General features: G+C 40.8%; 1 protein-coding gene and 1 long non-coding RNA gene across 8 annotated transcripts in view; one reads left to right on the top strand and one right to left on the bottom strand.

Annotated features, from left to right (window-relative positions):
* The window catches only part of LOC310765439, a 126,125-nt gene that overhangs the window by 40,834 nt on the left and 58,150 nt on the right, over positions 1-27,141 (top strand). The gene's annotated exons all lie outside the window — the stretch shown is intronic.
* Positions 6,779-27,141, bottom strand: part of NR5A2 (nuclear receptor subfamily 5 group A member 2) — a 116,586-nt gene continuing 96,223 nt past the window's right edge. For all 4 annotated transcript variants that reach the window (XM_083620333.1, XM_083620332.1, XM_083620335.1 and 1 more), the window contains exon 7: positions 6,779-11,792. In XM_083620333.1, coding sequence (XP_083476459.1) covers positions 11,545-11,792 — 248 coding nt within the window. In that variant the 3' untranslated portion in view covers positions 6,779-11,544. The remainder of the gene's footprint in view (positions 11,793-27,141) is intronic.

The following is a 27,141-nucleotide window of genomic DNA, read 5'->3' as shown; positions in this document are numbered from 1 at the left end:
TCCAGTGCTAGTCTACTCTGAGTAGACACATTGAAGTTACTCGACATGACTAACTTTGGCTCATTAATTTCAGTGGGTTTATTCTAAGTAGGACTAGCACTGAATTCAAATGTGAAATATTTAAGCATTTCAGGTTGTGTGCTTTTGCAGAACTCCCATTAATTCCAGTTCAGCTAGTCTGCAAATAATAACTAAATTAATACTAATTTATCACTACTATGATTTATTTCATTTATGAATCACTTCCCAGCAGGCATCCTAAAGTGATTTACAATATAATAAAATACGAATTCCTGAACTAGTGGGTTTTGTTTGTTTGTTTATGTGTTATGCATTTTGTTCATTGTACGATCACCTACTGAGATAAAGGTAAAGGACCCCTGGACGGATAAGTCCAGTCAAAGGTGACTATGAGGTGCGGCACTCATCTCGCTTTCAGGCCAAGGGAGCCAGCGTTTGTCCTCAGAGAGCTTTCTGGGTCATCTGAGGTAACTGGTCAGGCAAGGGAACTGCAGGCAGGCACTATGAGAAAGACAGCAGAATTGTTTCTGCTTGGAAGTCTCACAACATGCTTCAGTTCTGAGCAGGTTATCACTGAAAGGAGCTGCCAAACTTCAGAAAGAAGACTGTCCTATGATAGTCTTTCAAACAGAACTTGGGGTAGCCAAAGGTGTGCCTGCCAGATATTGTTGGACTGCAAGCAGGTAATGGGAACCAAGGCAAGAGGTGGGCAGTTTCAGTAGCTGTTTTAGGGATGTTCACCTAAGACATCCTGCAGTCATGGGCCAGCACTGCATGAAAAGGCCCCTTCAATATCGGTGAAGCCATTCACAAGATTCAGAAGAGGATCGTGCATTTATATGTTTTGCTAGATCAAGGCCTCCTTGAACTTGGATATGGTGACATTCTGTTTATAGAGAAGTAGGCTGAGACTTCCAAATTGTTTCCATACTTTGAAACAGATGAACTCTATGACTGCAGCCCATTACAGCCAACATCAGCTTGCAGTGAAACTATTTTGATGAGGGGCGGGGTGGAGATTGTGCTGCAAAAACCCCAAAAAAGCTTGGTTGCATTTTAAGTTTGATATTTCAAGAGAACAATTCTACCTTCTAATATATTGGAGAACAATTTCTTCTGGACATATAGGATAGAGTAGAACATTGTATGTCAGATATAAGTTAATAGCAGTACCACTTAATAGAGGAACTCTCTGGAATACATCATTTTTTCAGGTCTAGTTCAATAACTTCAAAGCAATTATAATAATCCAACACACTTTATAACTTGTATTTCTTCTAGATTCAAAGTAAATCAGGATAAATATTAACAAAGCCTTATAAATGTCTTGGTTTTACTGTATTGTTATTTTCTCTCTGCTCCCTCCCGGCTTTCCATTTCAGGCTGAAATGAAGTAGCTGGGCAACACCATAGAACAGTTCAAACCCGGTATTTACATGACACGCTGATGTCAGTCATCCTCTTAGCTGACCTATGTGATCCTCCAGATCAGGTCGCTTAACCTTATGGGCATGTTTATTAGTTCAAGAGAGCTTGTGTGCGTAGGTAAAGGGTCACCAGACTTTTTTGGTCCCAGGAGCCCATTTGCAAACAGAAGAGGTTGTAGTGGGCACCTCAAACACACACACCAAAACCAAGCACAAACCACATCCTAGTCAATTGGGTACAAAAGCATTCTTCTTCCCAGCCTGTCTTCCTCAGGGGTGAAGGGACTGTCGACACATGCCCTAGCGGGGGCTCATGTGTGCCCATTGAATTTAGTGGAAGGTGAAGCATCATACCTGTATTCTCCTAGTTCAGATCTAACACCCTTTCTCCTTCCCTTACTTGCTTAATTTCAGCTAGTTACTTGATTTGAAAGTTGGCAAAAGAAACTATAACTAGTGTGGATGGAATAGCAGGCTATAGTTGTGTTCAGGCATTTACCTGGGAGCAGGGGGACACATATAAAGCCCTACCCCCAATATCCCTGGGGTACACTTCAGATCTTCATGCTGATTAGCATAAAAGTCTGAATATAGTTTTCAAGCAGATCTGTTTTAACGAGCTTGGGATCTTTCCTGTGAGTGGGAATCCTATCTTATCTGGATTTTAGAGTTTCTAAGCGTGTTCAGTTAAGCACATTTTTAAAAATCTCTTCAGACTTTTGCACCAACACAGGGGTGAAGCACATGTATCTCTTATCTGGAAATCTCCCCAGATCATACCCCTTAGCACCCCTGCTTTACCCCTGACTGGAATGTCTCTTTGACTTCTGATCATGCTTCTTGTTTGCCTGGAAGGGAGCGTAAATAGGGCTTTATGCATGCAAAGGTAAAATTAACCTACTGTACAAAGGTAAAATTTACATGGGTTGCTTTGCCTGCTTCTGTCTCTGGCACCATCTGCCTCTGGCATGTGGCCCTCAGAAGGTGTCTAGAAGGAAAATTGGCCCTTGGGCTAAATTCACTCCTGCACTAATGGGATGATTTGAAGCACAGTTCGGGAAGTAATTTAAGAAATAAGTAATCGAACTGGCACATGGGCAAAGAGTAGGGAGAGCAAGAGGGAAATGCATAAGCTGGAGGCTCACTCCCAGCAAACCATAGATAGGTGTTACATGTGAAGCAGGCCTCCATGTGCTTGGTGCTACCCCCAGAATTAAAGTCAAAGAGGAAGAGTCTTCATCGAGGAGCTCCTGGATAAACAAGAGTTTTGCTGTGATCCAGAAAATTGTGAGCACTACTGTCCCTAGCCCCTAAGATGAGATGGAATCTGAGCAAATAAATTCAAGCTGACAATTGATGCTGTGAACCCTCCGTTCTAAGAAGGCATCTCATTTTATCTCTGGTTGTAATGTGAATATGTGTGCCTTGCCCTGAGCCTTGTGCATAGCATAGTCTCTGCAGCTAAATAAGTAAAAGAAATCCACTGCTCATTATTTCTGTGTACAGCTGGAAGTTAAATCAGATGCTAATCAGAGTAAACTTCTCCTGGTACTACATTGCTAGTGTATGGCACTCACTTTGCTATTCTCTATTCTATCTTTTAATTATACCCTGGAAAAACAGAATTGGGGGTATGGGTTTTGCTGATGATTGTGATTTGATATATAACATACTCAAACTTCACTTGAGTCTTTGACACAAATTTGACTCCCAGCTATCCAAAGCAATGTTAGAGTTTGCTATATTATTATATCTGACAATGTGGATTGATGCCATCCTGGGAACATATGTTTCTGAAACTACAGTTAGTACATGATTGACTTGCTATACAGGAAGTTTCTCTTTCTGCCTTGGATTTGTACTCCCATGGTCCATTGCATGCTGAATTTGATGCAGGCTGTAGTAGGAACAACAACTTCCTTGGAAGTGGCTTCAGGAACAAAATTAATGGTGTGGGATTTGCAAGGAGGGAGGGTGGGGAATGAGGGCAATGAATTAATCAGCCACAATTTTCTCCCATACCTTGAATACATTGTTTATAACATCCTTTGCTAACCTAATGCCCTCCTGATGTTTTGAATTACAACTCCCATCAGCCTCATTCAGCAAATGACTCAAGCTCATGGAAGTTGTAGTACAAAACATAAGGAGATAACCAGGTAGGTGAAGGCTGGTTGATAATGTATTGTGTTGTGCAGTATTCCAGTTGTGGAATGGATTCTGTGTAGCTTGTCTCTTTAGTTACTTATTTCTGTGTCTATGGAAGTGCATTGTTTAATGATCACACTAGGCGGAGTTGGTCTGAGGAGATTTGAGGCGGGAAAGTGCCTTTCCTAAAACAGTAGGTCATCAGTTTACCTGAGGGTAGCAGAGGCAAACAATTGCTTTTAATTTCCCACAAATATCCCAGAGGACCCGATCATTCTAGGAAATAAAAATGGCTGCCTGCCGTTGCTAGGCAACCCTGCCACCCTAGGTCAGGGTAGGTATCAGGGCCAGGGTGCTGAGGGCCTTGCAGCTGGAAGAGTGTGTGCCAGCCAGGTGATAGCCCTAGACCAGGGGTGCCAACTTGAATAAAATAAAATATTGGGGGCCCCAAGTAAGCCCTGCTTACATGATGTGGTGCATGCACACCATCTGAGTGGCAATGCCCATCAACTTGGGGGCGGGGAATCTCTCAGATATTTTATTGGGTGGGGGGCTGAAGGGACCTTGCCCCCTAGGAGTTGGCTCCCATGCTCTAGGCCTGATGAAGAGGAATCACTAAAATAAAATGATCTTTATTAAATAACTAGTAATAACATCATACTGCCTATGCCTGCTGAGGGCCAGCTCCCTTAAGCTTTAGGCCTGGCTTCCTCAACTTTTACATGGAAATGTCATAAATCTTATCAGAATGAGTGGGCAGACTAGAATGTACAACTATGTAGCGGAAGGGGATGCTGTTTTTGAATGCTTCCACGCAAACTCCCTGCAAGTAGAGCACTAGCATAGCAGAGGGAGATGATCTAGCTCAGCTACTGCAGGTGGGGAGGACCAAAAGAAGACATATGCTGCCAAAGTTCTTCCCACAGTTTGTGGCTACAAATTTTGATGTTGAACATGGGCTAGATTCAGGCTTCTGTTTCCACTCTTACTTTAGGGTAGTGTCTCCCTGCTTTACCCCCTACACTTGCACTGAAGTGGTATCTTTGTCTCAGAAAGCCCAGAGAGCAGCCAGAGAGGGGAGACTGATCTTCCTTCAGCAGTATCTGATTGACCTCCCACGCAGCAATGCCGCCTCTGTTTTTGAAGTGGTGATCAGGAGCCAAAATGCCATGTTTTCTAGTAGCAGCAACATCTGTCTTCTTGGCAGGCTCTCCTGACAATTGTTTGGAGAACTCAGGAATTGCCCCTGGCTCTATCAGGTATATTTACATTGATGAGAGGTTATGCTGAACTCTTGGGTTTGCTGCCTGCCTCTTCTATTGTCTTGCCATTTCTTTCCTCTGCCCCCGTCCCCCCCCCACCAAGTAAAAACAGTTGGTAGGAACGAGAACCAAATATGTGAGTTGATTGTTTTCATTAGTTACCCTCTGAGAATGCTTATCTATAGCAAGTCCCATTGACTCCCATATAACTTTGTATAGGATTGCCGCCTAACAGTGCAATCCTATGTATGTTTACTGAAAATTAAGCCCGACTTAGAAGTGGATATAGTATTGCAGCCTTAGTATTTTATTAAGCATAACTGGAGAGGTAGCAATAAATGAAAACCAACATACACAGTCATCATCCCCAAATGACTATCTGTGTGATTTCAGTCTGCTAGTGTGGGAATGAGTGTTTGAATAATATCTCACATTAAAACAAAATATTTCCCAGGGAGCCTTGTCATTTACATTCTACTTTTTTACATTCAGGAACAGGGATACCACATGTATAATAGATGATGATCATGTATTTTATTTTAAGCCACAGGTGCAAGGCAGATGCCAAATTTTGAAAGTGCAAACTAGAGACTGAATTCAGAGTCTCTACTTGCTGCCCCACTGCTTAGCCCAAAGTCACGTCTACACCATATGTTTAAAGCATTCTTATACCACTTTACAGTCATGGCTTGCTAAGGGTGCCTAGAATTGTTAGGAGAGCTCCTCACAGAACTGCAATTTTCAGCGCCCTTAACAAATGGTAGTTCCCGAGATTATTGGTGGGAAACTGTGGCTGTTGTATAAAAGTGCTAGAACTCAGTGGTGTGGCTGTGACCATAAGCAAGAAAAAAACAAGGTTAATAGTTTGACGTTCAAATTTATTTGGATCCTATTTCCAAAAATATGCTGAATGCATAAAACAACGATGAGTTCTTAATGCCACATTTTAAAAGATAAAAAGAGTAAATTTAAAATAGGTGGCTTGGCTGCATGTAATGATGTGTGAGGTGAGAGCTTTAGGACCGTGCACTGTATAGCTCACAAGGCTTCAAGTAAGCCAAGTTTTGTTGCCCAGGACTGCAAAACAAAACAGGTTATGAAGTCAGGTGGCATTCAGCTTGTAGGTGAAAACTGCGAGAGAGAATCATTGTAGGCCGGCTGCTTTTGATGCCACAGGAATGTAAAAAGAGCCCTGCTGGATCAGGCTGTGGCCCATCCATTCCAGTACCCTGTTCTCACAGAGGCCAACCAGGTACCCGTACAAAGACTGTAAACAGGACCTGGAGTACTGCTCTTCCTGCTGTTGCCAGTGACTGGTGTTCAGAAGCATGCTGTCTTTGACAGCGGAGGTGGAACATAGTCATCAGGGTTAGCAGCCATTGATAGCCCTATTCTCCATTGATTTGTCTAATCTCCTTTGAAAGGCATCCAAATTGGTGGCCATCGCTGCCTTCTGTGGGAATGAATAACGTACGTTTTAACTATGCACCATGTGAAAAGTACTTTGTCTTTTTCCAGAATCCTCCATTATTCAACTCCATTGGATGTCCACAAGTTCTAGAGAAAACTTTCCTTATTCTCTTTCTTTACAAAACCATACAGTACACAATTTTCTACACTTTCCTGTGGACCAGGTCTGAAATATTATTTTGTGTAAATTCTAAACCATGCTATTCCTTCTTAATGAGTTAGATCACTGTCCCATTTAGCCTTGTATTATTGTCTTCTCTGATTAGCTACAATTCTCCACGGTCTTGGGCAGAGGTATTTTCGAGACCTGATAATAACATTTTAGCTGATGATGTCAGGAGACTGCATGACAGACCTTTCTGCATCAATATTGTTCTCCACCTCTGCTGTGGGACCTCTCTCCGTCTCTCCCTTTCTTTTTCTTTTACAATGAAGTTGTCATAGAAACAATTTTAAAATGATCAGAATGGCCATATCAATATTTATTGAAATACTGGAAATAAAAATCCATTGGTGTTGAGAAAATTCCTGGCAAGAATTGACATGAGACAACATGAACTTCACAGATACAGTAAGAGAACTTTAACAAGTAACTAACTGCACATTCTAAAAGGGTTGCATGGATTCAAATGCCAGGCAGCTGCGGAACATATTTGTAATACAAATATTCAGACACTTACAGATTGTCTGGTTACAAACACTGAACAACTATAAGAAACCAGCCAAAGCCAAAACCTTTGAATTTTAGTCTGCTTTTACTAATATGTAATCAAGAAAGCAATTGTAAGTAAATGTATTGTTACAAAGTGGTTAACAATTAACATTAGTTTTGCAAGCTTGGGCTATCAGACGGCTTCTTGGAACCACAGATATTGACTAATATGTGCTCTATTTTATTTGAAACCGTTTCCATTAATCATTCTTTGCCTTTAACATCCTTACATTAATGATCTGGTTGTGTCTATTAGAGAATTGTGCTTTGTTAGTGGTTTTATTCTGCTTTCATAATTTCAGTAAAATATGCTATGGTTTTCAACAAAAAAGTTAAGGGCTTACAAAATACTGGTGTGTGACAGTGTAAAAATCCTCACCATCCATATCTATATGTGAACTGAACACTCTCCTAGTTACCTTTTAAATGCCACTGTTGATAACTTCATTTATTTTCTTCTTCTTAAAAGCAATGTTCCCATTTGTATAGAGAAGGTAGGGTGAAATATTCTTAAGACAGAATTGATGGTGCATGATACAAATACCTAAGAGCTGCACATGCTAGACTTAGCTAAGTCTGCTATCCCCACCCATCTTTACTGCACAAACAAATGTTAGAATCCAGGGCAAGTCCTTCAGACAGACATCCTCCAGGAGACTTGGGTACCAACAAAAAGTGCTCTTCCCAGCCATCATTCTCAGCACAGCTACCAATGCTGCTTCACCAGCTGCTAGGTGAACACCATAATTAGTATTCTTATGATGATGGAAGTGGAGTAGTTCTGCCATTTGGAAGGGTGAGGCATTATATGTAATTTGTCAGTTATTTGTATTTTATTGGCTGGGATTCAAATAACTATTTTAGATGCACCCAAGGATTTAAGCGTTTCTAGTGAGATTTTTTTATTTCCCACCCCCTCATTAAACAGTAGACCCCAAAAATCTCATATAATCATAGAAGTGTAGAGTTGGAAGGGACCAAAAGGGTCATCTAGTCGTTTCCCCCTGCAATGCAGAAATCTTTTGCCCAGCATGCGGCTTGAACCCACAACCATGAAACTGAGTCTCATACTCCACTGACTGAACTACCAAGTGGCTCCTTACTTTTGAAGGAGACGCTCCAAGTAGCATGGCAAGCTGTTGTTTGATGCCCACTAGTCCAAAGTTCCTTGGTAAAATGGTTCTGTTGATCCCAAATATTTATTTTTACCACAATAAAGTCAGCCTGAGGCTGACTTTCAGTGAGGGTGTTTGAGGTTGGACAGTCATGGGACAGCAGAAGTATTGGTAGCGGGCAGACAAGGGAATACCACTTTGTATGAGCAAGGATTTTTCGTACTTCATTCTTCCCCACACTTCCCTCATGGCTCTGATCCACAAGGTAAAAGATTATTAGACCAGATCCATGGGGTGATAAAACTCTCTGTTCTGTAGTAATACAAAAGAAATAAACGTTGTCTTTGGTATACAATGTCCACTGCTTAGAAAAGAATTTTCAGGTAAGAATGCACCTCACTAGGCTCACGTGAAATAAAGGAAGGTGCGAATCACTAAATTTACAATAGATTTTAAATAAACCACATTTAGAATTATAAAGATTTACAGACATTTAATCAAGCAAATGATCTTAAACTGTAAAGATCCTTGTATGTCCCTGAACTATGTTCCACTAACTTGAAGACATGCTGTAATAAACACATATATTTGGCTTCTTTATTCTGGCTATATTTTTATATAAAGATGAAACCAAGGAACAATAAATTAGCATCATAATTGTCTACAATGAAAACTGTGATATACAATATAAATAAACTATTTAAAAGCCAGCAATCCTCATGAAAACAAACAAAGCTAAGGGAGTAGAAGTTTTAATACAGTTTCTACAAGTGATTGTGCAGCCAATAATCTAAAAATTAAAAAATTAAAGTATAAATGAGATTCCCTTATTGATTTTAGTGTCTCACGACATACAGTAATTAAGTACTGGTAAACTAATTACCAATCAGAAAGCAACATTAAGGAAATCACTGCTTTGCAACATCATCACTGTTCCCCCCACCCCAGGACCTAACAAATGTAAACAACCATCATCTTTCCCCCCCTTCAAATATGTAAAGTATTAATACTTCCCCCAAACATACGTTGATCTGCATCTGTATAGTTACCATTTAGAATTCTGAAATAAGGCAAAGCTTTCTTAACAGTGGCACTGCATTTTATAATACTGATATCTTCATTTTGGATAGAGAGTTATTTGTCCTTCTCCAATATTTGTTCTGCAGCAGACTTTGGTCTACATGGACCTGGCAGTATCACTCTTCTGTCCTCACATATTTTTGTTTGAATAATTGGTTTAAAATGTATTTTCTGAATCCATAGACTGTACTAAAAACTACCAGTAATACTAACCAACCAGCTTATACATTTTGAATATTTTTAAATCTTGCATAGGTAAAATCATTTTTTTTAAAGGTCTTTTATTACCTACAACGTGACCCAGAATTTAGTTAAAGCTGAAGTACTTGGATTTCAGCTTGTGGGGATAGGGGAAGATGCAGAATCGTCTGACACAGTGGGGTGCTACACCAGTACAGGGAACTGTATGATTGTATAATGCATTGCATTCTCCCCTTGCACTGGTGCAGTCCCTGAGATGAAGTCATCTAAAGTTGGCAAAAACATGCATCCTGGGCCACACCAGGACTGTGAGGCCCAGAGGGAGGGCCAGGGATAAAAACAGACAGCTCAGGGCAGAGTGAACGAACAGAAATCCCTAGAAGTTTAGTGAGTTCAGAAACAAGTGGATAGGCAGTAGACCCCAGATGGAATTGGTTACCCATGGGTAGAACCAGGGTAGAATTGGGCAGGTTATCAGCCTTGGGCAACTAAGACGCCTCAGCAGAGCCTACTGGCACCAGTGCCTGGCAATCCCAGGGCATAGTGTGGAATTTAAAATGGCATCCCATACCTCCCTTCCAGTGACCAGGCAAGCCCATGGGCAGGCCCACCAATATAGAAGGGGGCCCACTAAAGGACCCTTGCGGGTCTGAGGACCCCTCCAAATCCAGGGTCCTCGTTAACCAGGAATTGGCCATGTCTGACTTTTGTTGGCTTTTCGGATCCTGATACAGGCTTTCTGTCAGGCCAGAATTGTGGCCGACTGGCAATTCTAGAAAAGATCTGCACAACCTGAGACCCATCAGTCATGTAATATGGTACTTGACAATCCTCCTGTTCTTTCTGTCTTAGGTAGGCAGCAAAAACAAAAACCAACAACGCAGGGTGTTTGTTGAGCCCTTGAGAGGCTGTAATAGATAGATGCCCAGCTGTCTGTGTTTAGCTTTGTGATGCAGCCCTGCTGTTGTGACAGCATAGATGCTCATGGGGCGTGGCAGCCACAGGTTGGCGAGCAACTTGTGCATCCCATCACTGTGTCCAAAACTCGGTGGCACAGTCTGAAGCCACTGAAATTAATTGCTTTATTAAATCCAAGTAGTTCATTTTATCTAGGTTGCAGATTAAGTGCAGCAGATCAAGAGATGCTGCTGACTGAAACCTTGAAGAAAGAAATACTGTTTTTCTTTTCGATGACAGCCAAGAGGCTGAGTAGTATCCGCAAGCTTATTATTTGGCACTAAAAGCTTTGAGAAGCCATTTCAGCAAAGCTTGAGCCGCTGCACTGGAAACACGATCCAACAGCGGTTGCTTTGGAGCAGCTTAATTCTGACGCTTGTAGCCGTTCCTCCTCCCATTGGTGGAAGAGGGATACTGCCTGGACGATCAACATGAACACAATGACAAAAACAAACTTTGGAAACATATTAAGAATGTCACACTAGTTTATGAACATTTCTTTTAAAATATTAGCTGTTTGCAGGCCTGAGTTACAGACAGTCCCCCAAAGCCCCCACCCTAGGCTGTTTTGGTGGTGCTAGTGTGTGTGTGTGTGGCCTACTTGAGAACTTTTTTAGATTGGTGCTACACATCCTTTCTGGAGGAGAGATAAGAATGCAGATCTTGGAAGGATGCCATAGGGTGACTGCAGTTTTGTGTCCATCAGAGGTGCTTTCAGTCCTGCTAACAAGAAGGGATGTAGTTCATACAGATCCCTTTGCTCTGTTAGCTGAATAACACAGATAAAACTTGTTCCTAAATTTCTCAATAGTGGCAACTGGCAAAAGTTTTAACTTACAAAAATTGTTCCTTCCTTCCTTTTTTGTTTGTTTGTCATTGGCAACGGTATCCATATCCATTTGTAATCTCCTTTCATTCTAGTGATAAAGTCCTATACATGTTCCTTTGGGGAGACTGTGTAGGGTTTGATTCACAGTTTGCAATACAAATACCCTGATACATCACTTATTTACTATTAAGTATTTGATTATTACACCATTGGGGGGGACAAAGTTCCTTTAAACCAAGTTCTTTTTAATTAGTGTCGTTTGGAGTAGTTCAGAGTATTTTGCTTTTTCTCCTCAAAAGCAGAGGCTTTAAAAGGATATAATTTATGCTCTCTTTGCATGCAGCATTTCAATGAGGAGGTTATTACACGGCACATCCCCGTTCAGGTGTTTATAGTAGAGGTATTCTTCAGCCTGCATACTGATTGCCCGGATTTCCGGAAGTCGCAGGAGAAGCTGCCCGAATTTTTCTGTCTGCTGTGGATAGTTGCACATTGTGTAGTCCAGCAAAGCAGTATTCACTTGTTCTTGAACACCTTCCACCAGCTGGAAGTTCTCTAGGGTTTTGACATCTGAATAAAAAGTAAAAAAAAGAGAGAGAGACAGACAGAATCACATTATATATGTATTTAAAATAAAAAGACACATTTTAACTCCTGTTTATTTAAAATGGTGTTTCACTGTATTTTGCTCATGACAAAAGGATGCTTTACATGCTGTTGAATATTCAGGTTAAATCCCTCTGCCAAGTTTCCTGGGAAAATGATCACAGCACAGCTTTAGTGGAGCGTCTTGTTGAAATTCTGCGTATACCTCAGATCAATTAGACACCAATGGGTTTTGAGCAAGGTCAGCTGTCCCCCCCCCCCCCATCTTATGGAGGCAAAGGCTGAAGACTCCTAACATAGAGGACTGTAATATATTGCCAGCAAATGAGTCCCCAGAGGAGGGCGTAGCTTTAACCCGACATATTACACAATTCATATAATTCTGTATTAATTTTTCTGACCCAAGGTGAAGTCTCTGTCCAGGATATGATGCAGTTAATTCTAATAAAAAATGACAGGGATCTTGTTTCTTTTTGACATTTCCTAAATTATTCTGAAAGCCTTTGACTTGTCTACCCTTATGCTAATGAACCATCTGGTACACTCCAGTGACTGCCAAAATAACCTGCTTGACCTGAATCCCTCAAAAATACATTTTTCAATTACTAAATTCTTTCCTTCTCTCTCTCTCCTCTTCCCCCCTGAATTGAAACCATTGTCCTTTAGACAGATTGACTAGTACATCACATGGTGGCTGGATGTCTATATATTAGTTTTTTCTAGCTGTCAGATGATTTTGACTTTTTCTGGAGGTCAAATAGTTTGCAAATATTTCCACACATCCTGTACTTACTCATCTGCTTCAGTATCATCTCCACTGAATCCTGGAGCAAAACTGATTGCTGGAATGCCTTCTCTCACATCAACATACTGCTCTAGAAGCCTGCTTTTTAGGTGTGGCACACGTAACTCTCTAAAAGGCAAGTCTCTAAATGACTGAGGGGGAAAATGCTTCTCTAATGAGGGTTATTCCAGGCTGAGCGCAGCATAAAACCTCTGCTCTTATGTATAGATGGGTCCTCTCTCACACTTTCAATGCACATTTAACCATCACACGCTGTCCCTCCATTCCACCAGCTCCCTCTTTTTAGCACAACTCTCTCTTAAAGAATTAAATAAAAATCTGTGGCTATGAAGCCGTGGGGGTGCAGGAAGATGAGGGATCATGCTCAGGTGTTTAAGCAGGTTTAAAATCATACGATGCCCTCCTATCACCACATATGCATGAACCAGCCAAATGAAAGTGTTTTCATCACATTGCGTTAAATTGCATTGCTAAATGGTACAGCTCAAATGATGGGTCTTCTAACCTGGCAAAGACTTCTATCTGTACTGCTGATAACCAGTCGCTGGTACTTGTGACAGGAGGTATGTAACTTGACAACAACAAACTTTGCCCTGCAGTCCCAATTTTTGTGTGTGACCGTATCTTTTTCCAACATAGCATAAATACTTGAAACATTGCGCTGCTTCCTCAGTTTGTATTTATAGATAAGGCCATTTCTCATTCATTTTTCATTGCATAGAGCATTTTGTATGCAAAAGTAAATTACTCTGAATGGCTAGTCCTTACATCTCTGTTTCTGCACAGAGTTCCTTGGTAGCGATGAAAAGATGGCATAGATCTTAGAACAGAGTACAATCTGCTCTGGAGGTGTTTGATCCAGAGGTAGTCTTCATTCATAAAGTATTGAATGTGTTTGAGGTCATATTACCAGACTTGAGGCAAATCCCATTAGCTCTATAGGTATTGATAATAAATGATGAAGAAAAACGAAACGGGGGTTGTGGGTGTGAGAGGAAAGAATTGCAATATATTATTACGGCAATTTACATGTGCAGTGATGAGTCAGTTAGTGAAGTCCAATGCTCTTATTTCATATTGGAATGTGTTCATAGTTTTGTCATGGGAATTTATGGCTTTTTAATAAAATGTCTCATAGCAGTCTGATTTATTTTAAAAAATGAAACAAGCAAGGTGGTGAAAGACAAGTTTCTGGCAAGACTAACACTGAAGGGAAAGTATTAAATAAATTATGCCTCTCAGACAACTTCTGGTGTCTCTTGCAAAGACTTTAAGATTAGTGCAAAAAAATCATGATAAGGTTTGTCTTTTTAGATTGTGCCTTTTAAATAATGATATCCATAATAGGTTATGCATGAAAATGCATATTAAGTGATCATTTTGCTCTCCTTTACATTGTAGTGGGAGATGGAGGGAAGAAAAAAAAAACCTCTTTGTTACTGATGTTTTAAAATAAGTTTTAGTCGCACCGATGGTGGTGGAGGCATTTGATTTATTTATAGAAAATTATTTACCTTCTGGAAAAAAAGACTGTGAAAAACTAATGGCAAATGTTGGGGAAATACAAATGCAATGCCAGCAGAACTGTATTGATGTCTGCGATGTCATGAAATCAAATCTATAACTTTAACAAGACAATCTTTGGAGCTTAAAGCACTTCTGCTTTTTGTAGTATTCAGGTGGCTTATACATCTGAATACTCAACAGTGAGTCCCTGTGCTTAAGCATAATATTAAGAAATCAGCACTTCCAAGTTCTAAAAGTCTTGTACAATTAAAAATGGTGGAAATGGCATCCTTCTTCCCACTCACCCTTTCAGCTCTAACTACAAGGAAAAACATTTTTTGTGTTGCCTCAGTAAGTACCAATCTCTTATCTCTCCCACTTTATTCACTCAGGGACTAATTACCAACTTTTTATGTGAAACCGTCTTACTGTGTGCTCACAGTGGGGCGCATCTCTTTCCCAATCCTTATTGGAGAGTAAACCCTGAGGTCTTGTGGAATATATTACTTTTTTTACAAGCACTTGCAGTAGCATTTCTGTCAAAACACTGAATTTTGTCTCCTCTATAGTTTACTTCTGAAGGTAAAGACTATTTTTTAAATAGAGGTGCCAGTATTAGTTCTGTAGTCACTCTAAAGGTCTGTCAGCATTCCCAATTTTCAATGGTTTGTCCCTCCCCCACAAAGCAGAGATTTGAGCTCCAGCTTCTGCATATGAAATTCAGCTTGCACAGAGTGCGTTAGCATTTTTTTTTTTTTAAAATGGGTCTGGCCTTTAGAGGGGGAGAAATATAAAAATATTTAGGTTTCAGAGAGGCTTCCTTCCCCTCTTATATTCAAGACATGAAAAACTGAAATTTGGTGCACTATTAATCTATAGAGAATGCAGACTGGTTTGGGAATTTTGAAAAGGAAAAATGAAAGGGAATGAGAGATTTAAGTCTGAAAATGGTTACTGTGCTGGAGCTGTGTAAGTACTTTTCAAAGAAAGTTAATTTATTTTCATTGCACATCTTGGATATCTTACTGGGTGCACTTATTGAACACATGGCCCTCACAGCTTTGTACCTTCATGTATAGTGGAATGTAGTTAAATAACCAAAAGCAAGTGTAATAAATGGGCCTCTTACTTGGTCAATATAGAACATGTCCACACAGAAAAGATCAGAAGTCAGGCCTTGAAGAATGAAGATACAATGCTACGGGTGTTTTCCTATGTTGCTGCCATGAGACCACCTCCACAGATAGCATTACTTCATAGATGCATAGGTGGTAACAAGTGGTGGCATGCATGTGTAACTTGCCATTCACAGGTAACACACCGTAGGCTTTTGTATTGCTTCAGATGGAGTTTTGGTACTGCCTCTCATTACCTCAGGCAGAACGATTGTATTGTCTCATGTTACCTTAGACACTTTGTCTCATGTTACCTTAGAACCCAATGCTGTGCCAGTGGGTTCCACTGGTGCAGCGGAACTTCCATTTCCTCTCCCCGTACACCCCCAAAATCTGTTCAGGGGGGTCCTCAAACACCTCAGGGCTGTTTCTTAGGGTGTGTGGTGATGGTGGTGGAGGGGGGAATAGGAAGAGGAAGTTCCACTGTGCACATTGGTCTTTAGACCAATGGAGCTGTAGCACTGGATTCAGTCTAATGGATTATATCTACTGTTAGTCATACCCTGAAAATAAATTAATGGACATGATTAGTTCAGTTTCATGTGTTGCAATGAGTATAAAAGGTAAAGGGACCCCTGACCATTAGGTCCAGTCATGGCTGACTCTGGGGTTGCGGCGCTCATCTTGCTTTATTGGCCAAGGAGCCGGCTTACAGCTTCCGGGTCATGTGGCCAGCATGACTAAGCCAGCATGACTAAGCCTCAAACACCTCAGGGCTGTTTCTTAGGGTGTGTGGTGATGGTGGTGGAGGGGGGAATAGGAAGAGGAAGTTCCACTGTGCACATTGGTCTTTAGACCAATGGAGCTGTAGCACTGGATTCAGTCTAATGGATTATATCTACTGTTAGTCATACCCTGAAAATAAATTAATGGACATGATTAGTTCAGTTTCATGTGTTGCAATGAGTATAAAAGGTAAAGGGACCCCTGACCATTAGGTCCAGTCATGGCTGACTCTGGGGTTGCGGCGCTCATCTCGCTTTATTGGCCAAGGAGCCGGCTTACAGCTTCCGGGTCATGTGGCCAGCATGACTAAGCCGCTTCTGGCGAACCAGAGCAACGCACGGAAATGCCGTTTACCTTCCGGCCGGAGCGGTACCTGTTTATCTACTTGCACTTTGACGCGCTTTTGAACTGCTAGGTTGGCAGGAGCTGGGACCGAGCAATGGGAGCTCACCCTGTTGTGGGGATTCGAACCGCCGACCTTCTGATCAGCAAGTCCTCGGCTCTGTGGTTTAACCCACAGCGCCACCTGATTCCCATGCAATGAGTATACTCTGTGTATAACTTAGCTGCATACAATTTAATGCTTTTCCATAGTATCAAATCGCACATTCATTTGTGAGATATTATGTGGATTAATCAGCCAGCTGCAACTACTCCAAGTCTTCCACAAGTATTTTTTGGAAGTGCTGAGACATGGCCTCTCAGTTTTAGTGATTCTCCCCCCCCCCAACACACCTTGTTAGCTGTACAACATCCAAGATGTACAATGAAAATAAATTAACTTCCTTTGAAAGCTATTTACACAATTCATCCTCAATTGTCCTTGCTGACATAATCATATAGCCATATCTTATTAGGTTTGTAACATCATTGTGTTCACTGTGCGGTCCCTGATTTGGTGAGATCAGCAATGCAACTAATTCAGGAAATCAGTATCTGGGAGGAAATATGCTGAAGTAGCAGCCAAGGGAAACTAGCTATAAGACGGTTTATTTTTAAAAGTTATGTAGGTTTGTAAATATACATTTATTCAAGTTTGCACCCCTGCTGTCAACTAGGCCTCAAAATCTGAAGGAAAAAGGTAAGCTAGATGGATGACCACAGTATTTCTCACAGGAAGTAAGGTGGAAAGACCCACACTCAGATGGGTGGGAATAGAAGATAATGTCATGGGTGCTGCTAGCTGCTGTCACACTTTTTCAAAAAGACTAAAAAGACCCAATAAAATTAGCAAGCAGGAAATGTCAACAAGTGAACAGCTGACGAGCAGTCAACATTTCCTATATAAGGAAAATGATGGTAGCCTTTAATTTCTTGAGGTTCTGGCAAGTAGGAGATTTGGTTTTATTTTTAAAAAATTGAACCCACAAGTGAGCAACCTGGGCCATGGACACTAATATTTGAAACTTTTGTCCCTGGCCTAAGACCAAATACACAAGCATAATTTCTCTCTCTCCCTCTCCCTCCCTCTCTCCCTTTTTTTACTGTGGACATAAAATATTTTAAAGTTCATTGGAGTGTCAAATAATGGATACATTGTTTTGGAAGTCTTGCCTTTTTAAAGTGCATTACAACAACCAGTGTGCTTCAATCATGCAGAAATAATAGGCTAGGCTCAATGATATTTTCTCTTAAATGCAGCTTAAGATGCTTACATAGTAGAGGAATGCTGCAATTATTGGTGTGAATCCCATTTCAGCTTCTAACTGTTAAGGATAGCTAGAATTACAATTTGTTACAGACCAGTTCACAACTCAAATAAAAGCACATTTTACAACATTTTATGGCATCAGACTGCCGGGTGCATTATTTAAAATTATGATTCTCTTCATTTTAATTTTTTTTTTTGAAAAAGAATGTAAAATGGTACCTTCTTTCACAACAGATCATCTATGCCTTCTTTCTTTTGCTAGATTGGAAACCCTTTGAACCAAGAACAATGTCTTTTTGACATACAGAGATGAGCATTTTGGGCTGTCTCTTGTAACAAATCACCACAAGCTGCAATGAATATGTGGGAAGAACTTCTTTTGCAATTCCAGGGCTTTGTGTTTTGAACATGGGAAGATGAGTGTGCATCCTAGCATATGCCTTTCTTCCACCACTGAGGGAGCAGTTGATTCAATAAATGGAACCACTATAGAGAGATGACTTCTCCTGTGAACCAAATGGGGAAGAAGCACCTTATGGGTGGAGTATATCCATATGTTCATTTGAGTATATCTCTGGAATACCAGGGGATCATGAGTGAGAGAGAGGACTATCACACTCATATCTTGTGGATGTCCCATAAGCATCTAGATGAGCATTTGGAGAAGAGAATGCTGGACAGGCCTTTGGTCTGATCCAACAGGGCATTTATTATGTTCTCTTGCCAATTGCAGAGAATGACTGTAGTGAATGTTTCACTTGGAAACTTAAGTCTTAGCTGTTTTGATGAAAAGTCTAAGGAACAAGCCATAACAACTTCTCCAAAGTGGTAAGTGTGCCTGCATAAAAAGAAACAGAAGCATTTTCTTTTCTTTTCTGAAGAAAGTCATCTACATAAATGTTTTCTGTGGTCAAAGCAAAGCTCTGCAATCTTTATAGAAACCCCATGAGCCAGTCCATGTACATTTAGAAAATTAATCTATATCAGCCAAAAGGGAAAATGGAAAAAATAGTTTTTCCTGGGGAATAAATTCTGCCATCACTCTACAAAATATTTATATCTCATACTCAACTTTTCATTTTAGTTTCTTTCAGGAACTTACATGATTTTTCTCCCATGAAGTTTTCTTACGTTGTTAGAATAAGATATGTGGTTAAGTTCATTCAAGTGGCAAGTCCGTGGTATGAATAAACCAATGTTATCATATGAAAGAGAATTAAGCAGGCAGATCCAAATGGGGATATATTAAGCCAAATTTTAAACTCCAGTTGTTGAATTTAGCTGGTACTAGATGTCTGGCTTGCCTCAGGATAAATTCAGCTAATCGAATGAGGAAAACAGCCTCAGGTATGATGAAAATTACAAGAGATCTCAGTCGAACACTTCTTGTTATAAATATTAGCTCAAAGGTATTCCTCTGGTCTCTGGGATGGGGGGGAATATTTGCATGTAATTAATGGCATTTCAAGCTTTTATGAGAGTGGCTTAAAATGTTAGCTTTGCTAATTGTTATAATGACAGTGGGCTGGGGATTCCACAGTAGTAAGGACCCTAACAAAGCAATACAATATGAAACCCTGCATGAGAAAGATTTGCTAAGCTATAGGACTTGAGAGAAACTATACTAGGTTGTTTACAGAAGCATGCAGGAACAACTGGGAATTGGTTTCCCTCCCTCTGCTGTGTAGTCAATGCTTTTCCTGTCCTGTATTCCCTCCTTAAAGGGGCACATGAACAGAGATTGTTGATCAAATGCTGACTTATTTGCTACTCCCCCTAGCTTTAGGTGATTTGCCCTCTTTGTCTTTATTCTGAAGCATTTTCCTTATCGGTTCAAATATTTGTTTGCAACTTTATTTTTCAATGATTTTCTTTTCTTTTTTAATTTCTCTGAGAAGGCAGGGGAGATGGCGTGATGCTTGGCAGGTTTATCTGCAACACCTTTGATGCTTTAAAAATTGCTCAGATAAGGTAGGGTGGAGTGGCTTTGTGACTGATATAGCCGCTAGCCAAGTAGGGCGGTACAAATCCAGCTTCTACTGAAAACCAGAAAAATAGTTTTATATTGTTTGTTGTTGTTGTTTAGTCGTTTAGTCGTGTCCGACTCTTCGTGACCCCATGGACCAGAGCACGCCAGGCACTCCTGTCTTCCACTGCCTCCCGCAGTTTGGTCAAACTCATGCTGGTAGCTTTGAGAACACTGTCCAACCATCTCGTCCTCTGTCGTCCCCTTCTCCTTGTGCCCTCCATCTTTCCCAACATCAGGGTCTTTTCCAGGGAGACTTCTCTTCTCATGAGGTGGCCAAAGTATTGGAGTCTCAGCTTCAGGATCTGTCCTTCCAGTGAGCACTCAGGGCTGATTTCCTTAAGAATGGAGAGGTTTGATCTTCTTGCAGTCCATGGGACTCTCAAGAGTCTCCTCCAGCACCATAATTCAAAAGCATCAATTCATCGGCGATCAGCCTTCTTTTATGGTCCAGCTCTCACTTCCATACATCACTACTGGGAAAACCATAGCTTTAACTATACGGACCTTTGTTGGCAAGGTGATGTCTCTGCTTTTTAAGATGCTGTCTAGGTTCTTAAAAAACCTAGTTTCATATATGTGCCCCAAATACACTGTGCCTCCTCCCACAGCAGGTTCCTTGGTTGAAATACGTGTAGTATGTTTACATATACTAAAGCTGTTTCGGTGATCTTGCAATCCAGATCTGAAGTAAGTGAGCAGGAGTGCTTAGATCAGGGATGGGGAACCTCTGGCTTGCCACAGGTTGTTGGGACTCCAACTCCCAATAACCCACAGGGTCTGGGATGATGGGAGTTGTAGTCCAGCTCCATCTTGAGGGCCCCAGGTTCTCCACGCTGGCTTTAAAGGTTCTATAGGTTGTGGCACCAGATGATGTCAAGATGAAATAAAACACTCTTCATGTTGGCACAAATTATGACAGATCAAGTGGAACACAATTTTTTTTTAGCGTACTGGTTCACAACAAACCACATGGAAGCACTCCTTTTGGGATCAAAGGATGCTGAGCCACTGATAGCCTGAGTCAGCAGCTATTCACCCTACTAATCACCAGTACAGCCACTGGAAGAAAATGTCTCAATAATAATGTTTCATTGCCTGAGTATGCATTAAGCTAAAAGAATGATCAGACTTCAAGGGCATTTACGTGCTTCCTCTTCTGTGAAGCATCGTTATTAAGATTGCATGCCAAAAGAAAGGAGATATGACTCAGGGACTGACTAGAATGTAGTTTCTGACTAATCAACAACAAGGGGACAAAAACTGCATTGTTGACTGCCTGATTTCCTCAAGATGCTGCTAATGCCAAGTTAACATCAGTAAGTGTTGGTATAATGGCTGGGATCTAAAGAGCCCAGTGTGCAAATGGAAAGCATGTTTTTGTGCAGGGGTGCACATGGCCAGCTTTTTCTAAATGCATCTGCTTGTGGTTTTTGAATGTTGTCTCATGTGATTCTCTGATATTCAGAGGCAGGTTTTTGGGATGCGAAAGAGGTTCCAATGGGACAGGCAAAGGTCTCCCAGTGTGGATGAAACCCAAACATAACCTTTTGGCCCCTGGCCTATGTAATTTAATAATATATGCACACATAATATGCCTTGGGAAATATGTCATTTGTATCTGTGGATCCATAGTGTATATGTGGCAGGATTCAGCAGCATCTCTAGCTACAGAAACCTGTCATTTAACACAAATGGTGGGCAAACACCCCTCAGCTTGGTTTGGAAATGGATTCAGTTGTTTTCCCTACCCCAGTTAATGTTTCCTCCCTGCCCAGTTCCAAATTGTGAAACTTTGTTGTACTGTACTAAGACTCTGACAGATTCCCAGCCTAGTGTGCTAAAAACACCCCCCTTCTCTTGCTGCCTTTTCCATCAGACTACATGGAAGCAACAAAGCAATGAGGTATATATCATGGACCGATGTGCCCTAGAAAACTGTTTCCTAGTCTAGCACCTGGAACACTGCTTTCGAAACTTCCCCAGTACCTTGCTCTTACTGCTGCAATTATTGTGTATGGTTTAGTGGTAAACACAGCAGGGAAAGAGACTGTGCAGCAGGGAGAGGATAGCTGTGGCAGCAACAAGGTCTCACTGGAGGATCAAACCCAAATATGATCCAGGCCCAACTTTGGAAGGGGCTGAGCTTTGATATGGAAGGGGTTGTATTCTGAATTATCCCGGTTCCAGTTCCCCCTCCGCATCATGTTAAGATTATCACAATAGCTCTTTACTGCTTTCAGCCAAGCTACTCTAGCATAGACCCATATAAGTTCAACTATGGGACACTTCTAGGTCAAACACTGCCTAAAGCTACCTCTTTATGATTTTCAAGATGTGTTTGTGCATCTCATGTTCTCTAAGGGGAAGTTTTTATAACTTTGGAAAACAACAACAGGGAAACAGTATTTTCAGACAAACTGTAAATACTGGATATCCACTTTTCTGAATAGGCCACCATGTGATAAAATTCTGGAATTTGGGAAACTTGGAACTTCTAGAAGTCAACATTCATTTTCATTTATTCAGCTTTGTGTTGTTGTACTTCAGTAAACCTCAGAAGAATTAGAGGGAGATGTGTCACATTGAAGTGGTATTTCCCCATTAAAAACAACAACTAATCTTACATAAAGATAATGATTCCAAAGGAGCAGTCTTCTGATTTTGAACTTTTGAGATTAGCAATAACTCTTTTTCACTGCAATTGCTAGGAAGCCTTAAAGGATAAGAAGGAACTTTTGTGCACTACTCAGAGCCAGGAATTCATTTCTTAACATGAAACGTTTATAGGGTCAAACATCCATGAAACAAGAAGCATTTCGGAAATATTAGTTTTGTTGTCATTCATGGGCTGACATTATGGAATATAAAAATATGAAAATGAAAAATATGTTACAGCTTCTGCTCTCTAATACTATTCCACGGCATCCTATTCTTCTAATACATGTTCCCGATCCCTAAATTAAGCCATTTATAGTGATACCCTGTAACCTTTTCTCCTCCCTTGATCATTGTTGCTTTTCTAAGTGCTCAACACACAGGTTATTGCACCATTCAGCTTAGGCCAAAGGGTACTCTTGAGATACGGTGAACATTAACACAATTAAAATGCACAGTTCAACCCAGGCGGACACATCAGAGGGATTGCAACACAATACACATGGAAAATGTCATTTGAATGTTCATTTTTCCCATTTAGCCTTTAAAAGGCACAACACCCAGATCCCACCGTAGGAAAGACAGATTGGTCTTGTTACCTGCCTTGGGAAAGAATTGCTAGCTAGGATAACCTGACTTGAAGCCCTGGTTGTGTCCAAAATCTGAGATACTTGATGTTTCAAATTCAGACATCCTTCATTTAGACCAAAATAACAGACATTTATTGTGTACCTTGCAGTCAGTGACTATTTAACAGCGAGAGACTATCACAGCGTGGGTCCTCTTTTACTTTATGTGCTCAGTAATGAAAGTCCACTATTGATTTTTCTGTAGCTGCTTGTAACTATTATAGTTGATACATCAATAGAAAAGGAAAGCACAATGTTTCATAGGAGGCAGAAAATCAGAGAATACACCATGCCGGGACAGTAAATCATGCCATAATCTCTGGAATTGATAGATGGTTACTGCTAACTTGAAACCCATGGCTTTTTCTGAAAAGACTGGCCTATAATCGCCCAATATGTCCTAACAGACTGAGTGCCCGTAATAGTGCTAAAGGACACAACACAATGTTTCATTGGGTTTTTTTTTAAAGTTTCTTTTAAAAAGGTTACCCAAAGCTGGTCTGTTTTGTACTGGAAGGATTAATTTGCTCTTATTATATACCTTGCAGTCCAAAAAGAAAGAACAGAAATTTGGTAAGAAATTGGTAGGATTTCAAGATGGCTGAAAATAATTAATTAGTAGAAACCAATCAGCACATTTAATCCATAGATTGTAATTCAGATTTGCATCAAAGCTGTTCTCCATATCTAGTGGTTCAATTCTGCCTAATTTACGGGTACGTACTGACATCAATGCCAATTCAATTCATTCTAAAATTTGGTTCATATTCTCTCCATGCAGTCATGTACATCAGTGTCATGTGCAGTGGCTGATGGCATGGTTGCAGCTGCACAGCTTACCTGACCCCTAGCTGGCTGACTCACTGCAGCATACCAGGATGAAAAGGGTGAATGGCATGGTTGTAGTGAAGTCGGCACAGTGCAAAAGTGTCAGTAGGAGTGCCAGATCAACTCTGCCAGCACATTTGCACCACGCCAACCTTGCTGCCATGCATCTCCACCTTGGTACCAAGACAGAGCTCAGGTGAGCAGCCCAGCTACTCCATGCCATCCACGGCTGATCAGGCATTAGAATGGAAATATTTTAAGGGGCAAAGCTCGGTTGCAGAGTGTGCATGCAGGTTTAATCACTGTTATCACCAAGTAAAGCAACGACGGGCTCCCAAGCCGTAGCTTGGGCAATGATGTTGAGCAAGTAGGAGTGGGCAAGTATAATGCAACTTCAAAATAGCACACAAGCAGTGGCCTCATTCACATGTGATGGTAAACCAAACCATGGCTTACCAGGACTGTGCAAATGTCCCAGAGAGGAGCTTGCACCTACTTTTCTCTTCCCCAGTCCTTTCAGTGTAGTGTGGTGCAGCAGCTTAATCAACGTTTGGTTGAGTGTATCATCTGAACCTAGGATTGTGGCTAAGATTACTTAACCATAATCCAAAAGTACAGGAAGGGCTTTGGCTAAAGATCATGCTTAAGATGGAGAGAACTTCGCCACAATCCGGGGTATGGATGATATGTGTTGATTCTCATGTCTGTAGTTGGGTGTCTGCAATCTCCTCAAAACCAAGGAAATTTCCACCTAATCCATACAAAGGCTTTCAATTTTTTGTCCATCAGCTTAACCTGGGTGCTAAGTAAGTCACTGTCTCCCTACACAGGAAACTAGCTTTTGCTATGTTTTGTAATGGGATCATTCTCTACATTCTGCATTGCAGTTGCAGATAATTTTAAAGGATACACACTGGTATTGAGAAAATCACCAAATTGTGTTGGAGAAACTCCCAGGTTATTCTTTGATGGTACATTCCCCCTACCCATTTCCCTCCATTTTCTTGTAGCACCATGAACATGGATTATTAATGGGATGGGCAATGACACACAAGGATGTGGTTTTTATATTGAGGATAGATGGCAGGGGGAACTCACAGGGTGGATATGTGAACCTCTAAAACAGCACTTCCCCAACCTGGTGCTCTCGAGGTGTTTTTGACTGCAATAGAGTTACACTCTCATCAGCCCAGCACCATGCAGTTGTGCTGGCTGGGACTGGTGCAGTCTGAAACATCTGGAGGGGATCAGGTTGGGGAAGCCTGCTCTAAAGGCTAGGGCACAATCAAAGCACATTTATGAACCTCAGCTATGGAGAAGCAATATGGGCATATTGTTGAGGTATGGGTGTTTGGCTGTTGCTCCTCATACCATATTGAGAAGGACAGGTGACTAATGAGGCCAACCTTTCCAACTGGTACCAAGGTCATTTTTGGATTGAAATCTTGTCTGTAGCATGTTGAGTGTTTCTAAATGCATTTTGAAAACGAAGGCGTGCAGAACAGGCGGTGGTGTTGGGCCTTCATAACTGATTTGGGCAATTTCCAAAGTTAACGGAGATTCCTCAGTCTCAGATGCCCTAGGCCCAGTGCAATCAATGACTGGTTAGATTAAGAACTATTTTAAATATATTATATAGTATAAAGTGCCTGCTAAACTGTAGTCCCTGCTGCAGTGATCTGAGGACCAATTCACACTACGCACTGCTGATATAGTGATATTTATTTTTAGTGGCAAGCTTTTGAAGAATGGAGATGTGAGTTTGTAACACACAGTCATTAACTAGCATTCAGGTCGTCACACTACTCTATTTATGCCACAACATAAACTGTGACCCTTTACCATATTAAGAAAAGCAACCACTTTTACCCTACAGTTTAATGGGCTTCTTTATTACTGGGTGGCTGTCTGATATGGCTGCAGTTTTCTCCCTTTGTGTTCATCAGCATTTAAAGGAGTATTATGTACCAGCTGTTCCAAATGCACCACACACTGCTCTTATACTAGATATGTTGGAGCAACCAGACTTTGGCGAGTGTGTGTGGGATAAACATCATTTCGAGGTTCTACCAGTTTTGGAATCCTAGGAAGAGTGAAGGGGAGTGTACCAAGACATAAGCAAGCAATTAATAAGAGCAATTATATAAAAAAAGCCCTTAGGGTAAATATTTTGTCAGATGTGATTGTTTGCGGGGAGAAAATAAGCTTAACTATCGGCACTCCTATCCATTACTGTTAGCTGCCACCCTATAATAAATGTTATTCACTTCTTTCCTTGTTATAAATACATATTGATTAGGTTTAAACTCTGAACTTCAAAATGAGTTATATCTGGTCATTGCTAAACTGCTTTGCTCACTAGGAAAAAAACAACCCTACCCAACACCTATTATACCACTTTAATTAAGACAAGCATCAGCTTTATGTACAATTATTTGCTTCTGCCAACTCTCTGTGGTGTAAATATTGAGCGGTCACCTCCCTTGAATGCTAATCAATCCTATCTGAATCCCAAGTGCTTCCATAAATTTCAGGAAATTTATATTTTCTGGCATTAGCTTCCCAATACATATGTTACTCAGAAATAAGGTTGCAAGATATATGCCTCTTTTTGGCTCTTACATAGTACACCCCCCCTCCAAATTATGATATTATATGCAGAAAGTTAAAAACATTGTCTAAATTCTAATAGTAGTGTATACACCAACTTCTTACCTATTTTAGCTGAGTTGGTGAAATATGACTAGTATACAGGCAACAAAATGTGAGGCATGTTACAGAGATTTTCCATAGCTATTGGAGAAATGAATTCTACCCTTCGCCCAGATACTGAGGCAGCTTAAAAAAGATCTCCTCCTAAGATGTCTTGAGGTAAACCAATTCATTCGAGGCAAATTATTTATGCAATACTGTAATAGGGCTCTGAATAGCCACGAGTACTTGCTGAGGGCAACATGATCTCCTGTACATTCCTGGCTAACTGAAATGGCTGTCATAGTCCATAGAAAGCAAAACTACAAGTAAACATGGGGGGGGGGGTCCAGGCCCATTTGAGGGATTCTGAGTTTTGGTGAGATGAGGAAAATTTCTCAGAATCATTCTACATCTCCCTAGACTGCTGGACAATGAAATTAGAGGGTGAATATAGAGGTTCCTGCATATGCAGAACTTTTGAGAAATATGAAGGGATGGGGGGGGGGGAGAGAAATTAGATAAGGCCAGAAATTCACACTAAAATGCTAAAATTCACACTAAAAAATTTTTTTAAAACCCCACTACAAATAGCTGCAGAAACCTGGAGAACGGATT

The sequence above is a fragment of the Podarcis filfolensis genome (genome assembly GCF_964270895.1).
Source record: "Podarcis filfolensis genome assembly, chromosome: 6".
Lineage (NCBI taxonomy): Eukaryota > Metazoa > Chordata > Lepidosauria > Squamata > Lacertidae > Podarcis > Podarcis filfolensis.
Note: the sequence above shows the minus strand (reverse complement) of the source record. Positions and strands in the feature narration are given on the sequence as shown.